Genomic DNA, 12,091 nt, shown 5'->3' on the forward strand with positions numbered 1-12,091 from the left:
CGGGCTTGGGAGGAAACACGGGTTCCACACACTTAAAGGGAGAGAGAGGGGTGGCTGTGGGTGTTGGGGGTGGGGCTTCCCCTGCCGGCCATCTGGCCAGCGGTGGGTAGAACCCTCCCCAAAATGGGGGACCCCTGGCAAACTGGGGGGTTTGGCAACCCTACTGTTGCCACCCATACAACAGTGAAGCCAGACCCACCTCCCCATGCTGAGTTAGTTTTCCTATTCATTTTTTAAATAACAGCAATAATAAAAAATATAACTTCTGGTTTAATGTGAAATATAAGTTAACCAATGAACAGACCATCATGATTTGCTGATACTTGGGCAGGAATATCCAAGATGAGTTCACTAAATCCTCCTGCCAGTGTTTCCAGGCATAAGTGGCACATAGCACATATCTGTCTCCCAGTCATTAAGGCAAGCAAATAAAATGAATAACAGCTGCTGTTTGCTGTGAAAGTTGACGCCAAGGTTCAGGAGAATGTTGCCATAATATCCTTAAGCAAAGTTGGGCAGGGTTATTCCATGATGTACCCTTCGTACACAGAATACAATACAGTGTATCTAGAGACGGTGGTAGCTTGCAAATTTACCTGAGTAGCACCATGAATAATGATTAATAAACATGGAAAAGTTCATCACACAGGTGCTGTTCCAAAAAGGGACACCAAAACGAGAGGGTACATATTAATATTTCAGGCATACCTAGTATAGTTTGACTTAGAACGATGCGTTGTCATGCATTTCCTGCTTTATAGCTAAGATTCATTAGAATATGTATTCATTCGCTTGGTCCTTGAGCCTTAACTTTCACCAAATGGCAGCAGGCAAGATCTGCAACAGGAGATGTTGCCATCTGGTTATGTGTCCATGTGCTCACCTGCTGTATCTATGATTTTGGTGGGCAGGGCCACCTGAGTGTTCCTTCAGGGGGAACCAGTGTCAGTTTTCTGTGGCAGTCTCCCATCAAAGTACTGACCAGAGCCTGGGTGGAGTGCTGCAGCTCCTGCCAATTATAATGTTGTACTTGTGGTTGGGAGGAACAGTGCTGGGGTGGGAAGGAGCTGTGACATGCGCTATGTGACCGTGAGTGTCAGTATTACTGGGAGGTGTATCTACCCCACTATGGTAGCTTCCATGTTGTTAAAGGGCACTTAGGACAATATAACTGGATAAGCTGAGATCAAATGTCAGAGAGAGAGCTGAGACTGGTTGCGGTTTCTTGGAGTGTGGCTGCTGCATATTTGGACATGTATGTTATCCCTTCAAAATTTACATGCTTATAAGTAGGAAACATCAGCAGAACACCCAGGGTGCAGCTTTGGTTTTTGGTGCAAGAGGGTATGTAGGTTCTCGTCCGCAGAGATATAAGCCATATTGTTCTCTGATGATGGAGCCTCATTTAGGCCAAACATATGACACGGAGGAAGGCTTTTGTTTTGTACACTTCTTGGCTGCTGTTTAATGTCTCTCTCTTTGTTGTGTGTACATTAACTATGATGAGGTCTGTTCCCTTGCAAGGGTGTTTACAATATACAGTACAATTCTGAACAGGCGGGGGGAAGGGGCAGCTTCCAGAACATTTGGATAGTTGTCACTAGGGCAAACAGTGGGCTGTACTAGACCACCCCATAATGTTCATGGTGGGAGGGGGTAAAGCGTAGATTCTGAAGCTAATGAGAGAGTCCCACGGCTATCTCGAAGCAATGAAGCAGCCGCATAGCAAAAGGGAGCTGCAGCATCATAGACAGACTATTCAGTTTTCACTAGGAATGGGTGGAACTGTCCAGTCCCACTTGGCAAAGTTTTGACAGAGCCTGGAATGACATATTTCCTTTCTGCCAAAACCCCAGAGTGGATTATGGAAGCCAGGCTCAGCATGACTGGGCTTCTGTGTACATACCTGAAAGGCCACCCACTGCACGAAGGGGTCACACCATTCCACTGCTCCAGTTCCAGGGAGGTAGCTGCCTTAGTCTCTGCTTCAGTGAGAAATAAACAAGTCTCTTGCAGCATCTTTAAAGCAACACATTTTTTATTCTAGCAATAGCTTTGGTGATCTAAAACCCACTTCTTCAGACGCACAAGGTGAACCCCCGCTTGGAAGAAGGTGTACAACGCACACACAAACACGAGATTATGAAGGAAAGAAATCATGGGTGGCAGGGTCAATGAAATGCAGGAGGTACAGGGTATAATGTAATTATGTAAAATTCAAATGTAATCAAGAAAAGTACAGAGACCATTTTGAGTTTGGCAATAATGCAATCTCTTTAATTTTGCTAAGCTGATTAGCACCTGAAATTGCTAAGGGATGTAATGGTTGTTTCTGTAATGGCTGTTCCGTAGCCATTGCAGGTGTTAATCAGCTTAACAAAATTTGGGAAGTGACACTTATCACCAATTACTGCTATTGTGAATCCTCTCTACTATTTTCTATTAAGCTTGAATTGTACATAATAATTTCTCAGCCTGTACATCCTGCATTTTTGAACCTGCGATAGTGATCTATAGAAGCTTGCTTATTTATTTAGAATATTTGTATTCCACCTCTTTAGGAACATGCTGGAGGCAGCTTATGAAATAAAAATAATTTAAAAATCTAGCGTCCAACATATGCTAGAATAAAAAGGCTGGTTTTTAAGGGGCCACCCACTGTTGTACTGGGATGGCAAGCAAATGCAGGGTATTTGTGTGATTGCTTGGCCATTTGACATGTCCAATAGTCTCTGACTGAACATATGTTGGGGGGGAATTTGTGTTGGTCTCCATGGACATGCAGCATGGCACTGTAGCCTATATGCACTTAGTCCATGTACTTGGTCTCCAGCACAGAAAGGGGGAAGATTTTTTAAATTAAAACATAAATTTCCTTTGCAGCTCTTATTGGATCGTTTCATAGGGTATGTGCTCTGTAATGTGGGGATTTTATTTACTACTAGCCTGATACCCGTGCTTTGCTACGGTATTTAAATTCCATAAATCCAGTTATAATACTGATGATGTGAAATTTGAAATGTGACATTTGTTGTAGGGATTCTAACAGAGAAGATTGTAGTGTAAGAAATGAAGTGAGACATATGTCCTTTTTTCTGTACTGAAGGACCTCTCTCTAGACCACATTGGTGGTTCTGCCCTCAGGTGCTAGGATCACCAGGCTGCTTGATGAGCTCACTCTGGAGCAGGCCACATAGAATTGTCATCATTTAAGAAGCAGGGGTCGTCATGTTTCTCAGAAATCTCTTCATGGGGGGGTTGATGTCATGGTAGGAATGCACTCCCCTTATTTTGGGTTTCTTGGTGCAGGGGTTTAGCCTGGGCATTGGATTGGGGGGGGAGGGCATACTCCCCCTTTTTTCTTCAGAAATGCTTCTCATTTATGTTACATTTTAGAACTGGGACATAACTACATAGTCAAAAAACCATTCGAGCAATCAGATATTAAGCAAGTTCATACGAACCAGTTTTCTAGAACCCACATTGTGAGAAGTTAAATAACCTAATAAAGGAAACCAGTTTTCTACAAATTTGGGGTATATTTCCATTGTGGGTGTAAGTGTGGCTAAGCTAGGCCAGCAGCACTGCTAAGGTGATCCTGCTAGGGTGGCATCCCTGATGGATTTAAGTACCCTGGTCCTGCTCCTACACCTGACAGACACTGGCCTGTCTTGTGTTGGGGGGGTTGTATTTAAAGGCATCGTGGAGGCTGGGTTAGCAGCAGGGCTAAGGCAATCCTGCTGAGCAAACCTCCTTGGCGGATGTAAGCATCCCACCTCCTCTCCTGCACCTGACAGGCAGCTGCCTGTCCAGTGTAGGAGGGGGAGGGGGGAGGAGTATTAGAAGCCACTGTAGACGCTGGGCTGGCAGGATCACTAAGGCGTTACTGCTGGGGCGGGCTTCCTCATGGCTTTAAGCACCCTGCAACCGCTGCTACACCTGACAGACCGCCTGTTAGGTGTAGGAGGTGGGGGGGAATGTGTTGGGAGCCATCAGAGAGTCTGGGCCAGCAGCATCGCTAAGGTGATCCTGCTGGGGCGGCATCCCTGATGGATTAAAGTACCCTGGTCCTGCTCCTACACCTGACAGACATTGGCCTGTCTGGTGTTGGGGGATAGTATTTAAAGGCATTGGGGAGGCTGGGTCAGCAGCAGTGCTAAGGCAATCCTGCTGAGCAAACCTCCCTGGTGGCTGTAAGCATCCCACCTCCTCTCCTACACCTGACAGGCAGCTGCCTGTCCAGTGTAGGAGGGAGAGGGGGAGGAGTATTAGAAGCCACTGTGAAGGCGGGGCTGGCAGGATCACTAAGGTGTTACTGCTGGGGTGGGCTCCCTCGTGACTTTAAGCACCCTGCAACCGCTGCTGACCTCACAGACAACTGCCTATTAGGTGTAGGAGGTGGGGGGAGTGTGTTGGAAGCTATCAGAGAGGCTGGGCCAGCAGCATTACTGCACCTCACAGGTGGTTGCTGGCCATTCCTTATTTCCTCAACTGTCATTAGCTCTGTGCAGTCTCCTGTAACTGTTGTTTTTACCTCAGAACAGTGAGCTCTGCAGTTGGCCAATCAGAGAGTGGGGGGTTGCAAGGAGGCAGCAGCCTGGCAGCCGCATAGGAGTCAATGGGGGGAGCACATTTTACCCCTTTTGACCTACTTGGGGGTCGAATTTCTAAAATTCCCTTCTTAGTGAGCATCTATGCCATGGTAGGAGCGCTCTCCCCAAATTTCGTGTTTCTAGGTCCAGCAATTTGGCCTGGGCATTGATTTTACGGTGAGGGGACTTTCTTTTATATATATAGATGGATATTGTTTTTTGGACATCAATTTTTGATTTCCAGTCCTATTCAGTTCTGCTAGATTCCAAATATGTAGTGAACTATTGGCTGTACTTACAGCACATTATGGACAACACAGCTGTACAGGCACCATGATTGAAGTTATACTGCCTTTGATCATCATTAGAATTGCATTTTTGAAAGGAGTTTTGCTTTGAGGACAAAGTATCATATGATGAATCAGTTCATCACAATACAAGGTTGCCAGCTGAGTGCCTGAAACCTACGGGGACACTAGGGGGAAACAACAAAATGGGTAATCACAATGACTCTGCAATGTCATTTCTGGTGCAAATCTGAAAGTGGTGTTACAATGTTGGCAACACTCACTCTAGGGAGCTCAGACTGGCAATTTGAAGCGCTAGGGAGTCGTGGCAAGGAAAAACCAGAACAGACCCGGAACGGCTTGGTTGCGGTGTTCCCGTTCACACCGCAGCGACTGAAGCGGGAGGATACTGTGGAGGAAGCGCAATGGAGCATTCACACTGTTAGGACGCCCTGGCAGGCTGTTAGCAGCTCTTTCCACGCTGGATTGCTGCACCCATGCGCATGGGCACATGGGCGCAGTGGCAAATAGGAACATAAGAACATAAGAGATGCCAATGTTGGATCAGGCCAAAGGCCCATCCAGTCCAACACTCTGTATCACACAGTGGCCAGAAATACCAGTGCCATCAGGAGGTCCACCAGTGGGGCCAGGACATTAGAAGCCATCCCACTGTTGACCCCCCCAAGCACCAAGATGACAGAGCATCACTTGCCCCAGAGTCCCTATCTATACCTTGTGGCTAATAGCCACTGATGGACCTCTGCTCCATATGCTTATCTAATTCCCTTTTGAAGCCGTCCATGCTTGTAGCCGCCACCACTTCCTGTGGCAGTGAATTCCAAGTGTTAATCACTCTTTGGGTGAAGAAGTACTTCCTTTTATCCGTTCTAACCCGACCGCTCAGCAATTTCATGGAGTGCCCACGAGTTCTTGTATTGCGAGAAAGGGAGAAAAGTACCTCTTTCTCTACCTGCTCTTTCCCATGCATAATCTTATAAACCTCAATCATGTCACCCCTCAGTCGTCGTTTCTCCAAGCTAAAGAGCCCTAAGCGCCTTAACCTTTCCTCATAGGGAAAGTGTTCCAACCCTTTTATCATTCGAGTTGCCCTTTTCTGCACTTTTTCCAAATCTATAATATCCTTTTTAAGGTGTGGTGACCAGAATTGCACACAGTATTCCAGATGAGGTCGCACCATTGATTTATATAGGGGCATTATGATATTGGCTGATCTGTTTACAATACCCTTCCTAATAATCCCCAGCATAGCATTGGCCTTCTTTATTGCAGTCACACACTGTCTCGACATTTTCAGTGAGTTATCTACTACAACTCTAAGATCTCTCTCTTGATCAGATAGGGCATGATTGCACATGCCCCAACGGTGCCTGCCGGGGGAAACAGCCGGTGTCTATTATCAATTACTGCAGGTTGTTCCTGCCTTAGCAGCGCTTGCATTCACACTCAGGGAACTGGAATCAACCCGCTCTACACACGGTTCACTACCACTTTCACCTGGTAGCTTTTAAACTTGGGAGGGAAGCGGCACAAGACGGCTTGAGTACGGCTGGGGGATGCCTGACAGATGTGCCTGTGTGAACCCGCCCCTTTAATGCACTACTGAACCACTAATGAAACGTTTGCTTGCCGGGCCAAACTGCCAGTCTGAACTCTGCTTAGGATTCACCTGAAACCATAAAGTATTGGGTGAACCCTAGGGCATTACCCTGACATTGTGACATCACTTGCACATTTGCAATGGAAATTACACCATGGCATTGGTGCAATGCTAGTCCCCCTCAAGCAGCATGTGACTTGCAGAATATCAGGCACAATCTTTCTCAGCCCTGCTACCATTGTCAGTATGATACAGTGTTGAGATTGCTATATACTATCATTAGTGATTTATTATAGCTATACCACTGTCAACATGCATGTCCCTTCATGGAGTACAAGCTTACAGGCTGACATGTCACAAAAAGGAAAGAGCAATGGGAGCTGAGGGAGATAAACACGGGTGAATGGCGGAAGAATATGATGGTCAAACAGATTACAAATCTCCCAGCATTTTTAACCACCATTACAGGAGTTGATTAGGAGCTGCGGTGGCTCAAGTGGTTAAGACGCTGAACTGCAGGCTGTGGAAGGTTGGTAGTTCAGCAGTTCCAGACCCGAGTGTGCCGCATGACCGAGTGAGCTCCCGTCTCTAGTTCCAGCTCCTGCCAACCTAGCAGTTTGAAAGCAAGAAATTGCAAGTAGATAAATAGGTACCAGTTGGGTGGGAAGGTAACAGCGTTCCGTGCGCCTTGGTGTTTAGTCATGCCGGCCACATGACCACGGAAACGTCTTTGGACAGCGCTGGCTCTTTGGCTTTGAAACGGAGATGAGCACCGCATCCCTAGAGTCGGATTTGACTGGCTTTCGAGCAAGGGAACCTTTACCTTTTTACAGGAGTTTATTAAACTCCAGGGCATACAGAAGTGTGGATTTAACCCATACACACAAGTCAAGAACAGGTAACCATACTCTTGTTAGCTCTTTAAATACAAAAAAACTGGTACCTCGTTTTGCCAATTTTTTTTCTTTAAAAGCATATAACAGAGTGGGGATCCTGGTTTAGACTGGCAAAACTGCACAGGTGGAAGGACTAACCCCACCCATCTCTTAATTCCACATGACCCCAGTCTGAATGGGATCCCTGCACAGCTATAATTGTGTTTAAAAAGATGTTGGGAAGATCTTATCACATGGATCTATCTTCCAACGTCTTGTCAATGTGGGCCAGTTACATATGCTTAAGGAGCAGAGGTGAAGGACTACCAGGTGGCAGTCAGAGATGCCAGGAACTAAATCTGTGACCTTCTTTATGCACCACAGAGATATGACCCTTCTGAGGTGACTCGCTGTTGGCCAAAGGAAACAAAGGATTCCTAGTTTAAAATAAACTCTCTCCCCTACTGATTGCTGACATTAGAATTTCATGAATCAAACCATATTGGGCAGTTGAAAGGATGAGAGCAGTTTTCTTTTCTATGTTTTGTTTCTTTGCAGTTGAAGTAGTGGAGGGAGGATTCATGGAAATGGTGTTATCTAACATAGGTCAATGCTAGCCTTCAAAGGAAAACACACTGCTGTGAGCTTGGTTGGAATTTGCCAGCCCTGCTGATTTTTGAGCTAGAGGCTATCCTTTCCCTCTTCTTCCCCATTATTGAACTGATGGCAATCAGTTGACACATAAACTACAAAAGCTGGACTGCACCGTTGCCAGGATAAAATAGCACAGGACTGCCATGATTAGCCAATATTTGATGTTGAGTAACAACCCATTAGTAACAGCTGCATTTTCTCTGAACGTTGTTCTCAATTATCTTGGCATTTGGAGTGTTACATGGAAGCATTACTCATTTTATTAAATTCTGTCCCCAAACTGTAAATTCAAAATTAGGAAACTGTATATCGCTAAACCAGCTAGAGCAACAAGTTAAGTTGAAAACTTGCAGATGCATTGTTCCGAAGTTTATTTTAGGAGAACGGACTCCAGAATATAACTTGAATACTGGTAAGTCTCATAAACGAGGGAAAAGGTTTTGATACTGCCAGAGTGGCACTGGTTCTGCTGGGCACATTGCACTAGTTCTGCTGGTGGCCATGCAAACATGCCCCCTCCCCACACCTCACTTTCTACTGCAGAGACTCTCTGGGAGAATCTGCTGGGCTTGTGTGCCTGCCTTGCTTTTTTCCCTCACCATTGGAAACAATGGAGGATGGGAACACTCTCTTTGGGTGCCCATAGAATTGGACCCCCTGGTCCAACATTTTTGAAACTTGGAGGTTCATTTGGGGAGAGGCTCCAGCAGCTACACTGCAAATTTGGTGCCTCTACCTCAAACCCTGTCATCCCAAGCCCACTGAATATACCCTAGAAGATTTGCCACTGACTAAAATGGCCCCATAGGGTATAAGGAGCTGATACTGATATTGGAATTCAGGTTTCCAAGGCAATACCTGAAAATACTGATTTTTCCCCTTGCACATCCCTACTTATGACCCTGATATTTCTTGGTGGTCTCCCATCCAAATACTAACCAGGGCTGACCTTGCATAGCTTATGCGATCTGATGAGGTTGGGCTAGCCAAGAGATTCATTCAAGGGAGAATTTCACCTAGTGTGGCTTTTCTTATCAGAGTGCAATAGTGATATGAGCAGCCAGTGTGATGCAGTGACAAAAAAATCTTTAAGCAGCAGCTGGACAAACACTTGTCAGGGATGCTCTAGGCTAATCCTGCATTTAACAGGGGGTCGGACTAGATGCCCTGCATGGCCCTTTCTAACTCTGTGATTCTATGATTCTAACCAGTTCACGGCACACCAAAATTTTTCCTCTCTGCTACTGCTAAAGGATTAGGAGTCCCTATCTGATAATCTCCGAGTGTAAGGGCAATTTGTACATTTCCCCACTGAGAGAGATGCAAAGTTGTTTGCACTGCCTGTCCAGTTCTTCTTTTTTCTGCTTGAAGCCAGTCTTGGCCCTGTTGTGTTTGGTTTCCTTAAAAGTAAGTTCAAGCAAGTGTAATAGGCTCCATATAAACCAAAATAAGTGGGTGTAGGCCAACAGAAATATAATGTGTGATTGATTAATGTTTTCATTGGAAGTACAATACAGCTATGATTCCTAGGGATTTTTTTAAAATAACTGTGGTCTTTTGATCCTTGCTTAATAACCATCAGCTTTCACTTCCCAATTCTAACTTTGGAACAAGCCTTCTTATGACTAGTAGCAGCTCTCATCCTCACGGGGGCAATTTCATAGGAGGAAGTTCAGGAGATCAGTTGGTTCCCTGCTCAGGAGCAATAATCTTCCTCTTAGCCAAATGTTGAGGAAGGCACATTGGTTATTATTCAGTGGTGGTAGGTGGAGTAAACGCAGCCACCAAACCCTGGGACCTGAATCTCAGCAGATCAGAATTCTGATTATCATGCCATGTCCTTTCCCCATTTGAGTACGATGACACTAGCCATGTTGTGAAGCGTATCTGGGCCCATTCCAGTAAAACTCAGAGTTTTCCTTTCTTGTGCAGGTTCTACTGTCATGGCTGAGCGACTGGGCCCATCTGTGCCAAGCTCACCCACTTCATCTCCAAACTCACCCTCTGTCCTTTGCAGTGGAGTTTCTGATCCTATTCTGAGTACTTGTGGTTCTGGCCCACTTGGCAGCTCGATTGGTGGTAAGTGAGGACTATTCAGCTTTGCACCTCTTTCCAATTTCAATACTACAGCCCGGAAGAGACCCATTGTAAATTTGTCTCCTTTCTTTAAAAGATCTCTGTGTGAAAGAGTCAGTGAGCTCCCACAGAGTGTAAGGACCAGAAGTTTCTCTTGATAATTTTCAAAATTTGAAACCACAATTGCAAACAAAATTTTTATTTATATGGTTTTCAAAATAAGCAAATCAAAATTCATCAAGCTGCATGAAATTGGCAAGGAAATGTCAATGGAACATGAGTGCTCTGATCTGAGATAACGCACAGGGAACTACAGGAAAAGTTTGCACAGAGGCCTTATAAAAAGGCAAAAGCAGCTGTTTGATGAGGAAATTAAGGGCTATGCTTTTGAATGTACAGTAAATGTTTATGTGTAAGCCTCCCTAGGAACCAGGTTTGTGCTGTTGTTTTTTGAAGGGCAGGATAGGTATAAACAAACCTTGCCTTAATAGAATCCATCTAGCCCAGAACTTTGCTGTTGACAATGATCAGATGGATTTGTTATAAAGTTCCATAACAAGGTTATGATGGGTGATCTCCACCTTTGGCTGTGCATCCCTAGCATCTGGTGCCTTGGCCCATGAGTCCTAGTTTTAATCTCAGGATTGGGTTGATAAAAGAATAACAGCAGTTTGGTGTAGTGATTAGAAATGCGGACTCTAATTTGGGAGATCTGGGTTTGTCTCCATGCGCCTCCACATGCAGCTGCTGGTGTGACCTTGGGTCATTTACAAGTTGTTTCAGAGCTGTTCTCTCACAAGTGGTTCTTAAAAGAGCTCTCTCAATCCCACCTACCTCAGAGGGTGTCTGTTGTGGGGAGGGGAAGGGAAAGGAGATTGTAAGCCACTCTGAGATTCCTTTGGGTAGTGAAGGGCAGGGTATAAATCCAATTTCCTCTTCTTCTCTTCTTATATTTCAGGCACTGCTCCCAACTCTCCAGTCAGCATGCCAGAATCTCCTCTTTCCCCTTCCATCTCAGGGTCCTGGAATGACGAGTGCACCATCTGCTATGAGAACATGGTGGACACCGTGATTTACTCCTGTGGACATATGTGTCTCTGCTACACATGCGGGCTCAAACTCAAAAAGATGGCCAATGCCTGTTGTCCTATCTGCAGACGTGCCATCAAGGACATCATCAAGACCTATCGCAGCACCTAGAACAGTATGCCATCGTGGGTAGGGGCTGGGGACTGCTTTATGACACTGAGTGAGACATGGGTAGGTGGGAAAGGGTTGTTCTAGCGGCCAGCTTTCCCCATCCTCACACAGGTCTTGCATTTTGAACTTTGCTGCATGTGGGCAAAACCCAGAGTTTTGAGGATTACAGATTTCTTCCTTCCCAATTTCCTAGCAGAGGGTTATTGTCATCCCTTAGATGTGCAGTCCCCAAGAAAGGATGGACTCCTCCCCCTCCTTTCCCTGCACCTCCCCCCTTTTCCTGCCTTTCTCCACTGGGCCGCTGCAAGACGCAAACAGGAGAGGGATGCAAAATAATTTGATTGTGCTTGGGCATGGAAGCCCAGTGGAGTAGAAAAGGAAAATTAATTTGAACACTAAAACCATAAAAAACACCATAAAAGTCGACACCAGCCTGAGCATGGAATGACTCAAAGAAACAGTTCAAGATCAGAAAACATGGAGAGAGCTGGCTCATAGAATCGCCAAGAGTGGGACACAACTGAATGGCTAACAACAACAACAAAGCCACTTTGGGGGCAGGAAAAAGCCACCTGGAAATATTCTCCCTTAGTTTCCAACTGTCTGGTGTGGCAAAAACAGTCATTAACAGTTTCCCCAACAGTCATCAGTGGCAACTGGACCCCACTCTCCCCCCATAGGTATCATTTATTTGTGCACTGTGCTGCCCATGGCACAGAGTTGTGTATGTGTGTACTTTATAACCTTCCCATTCTACTTTCTACAGATTCAGTTGGTCTGTTGGTC

At 45.5% G+C, this 12,091-nt stretch overlaps 1 protein-coding gene across 1 annotated transcript in view; it reads left to right on the forward strand.

The window, feature by feature from the left end:
* Positions 1-11,726, forward strand: part of NEURL1 (neuralized E3 ubiquitin protein ligase 1) — a 123,087-nt gene extending 111,361 nt beyond the window's left edge. The window contains exons 5-6 of the mRNA XM_015420109.1: positions 9,962-10,108; positions 11,064-11,726. Of these exons, the coding sequence (XP_015275595.1) occupies positions 9,962-10,108; positions 11,064-11,305 (389 nt within the window). The 3' untranslated portion in view covers positions 11,306-11,726. The remainder of the gene's footprint in view (positions 1-9,961; positions 10,109-11,063) is intronic.
* Positions 11,727-12,091: the final 365 nt, after the last annotated feature.

Source organism: Gekko japonicus, unplaced genomic scaffold (genome assembly GCF_001447785.1).
Source record: "Gekko japonicus isolate JY-2015 unplaced genomic scaffold, Gekko_japonicus_V1.1 scaffold29, whole genome shotgun sequence".
Taxonomy (NCBI): domain Eukaryota; kingdom Metazoa; phylum Chordata; class Lepidosauria; order Squamata; family Gekkonidae; genus Gekko; species Gekko japonicus.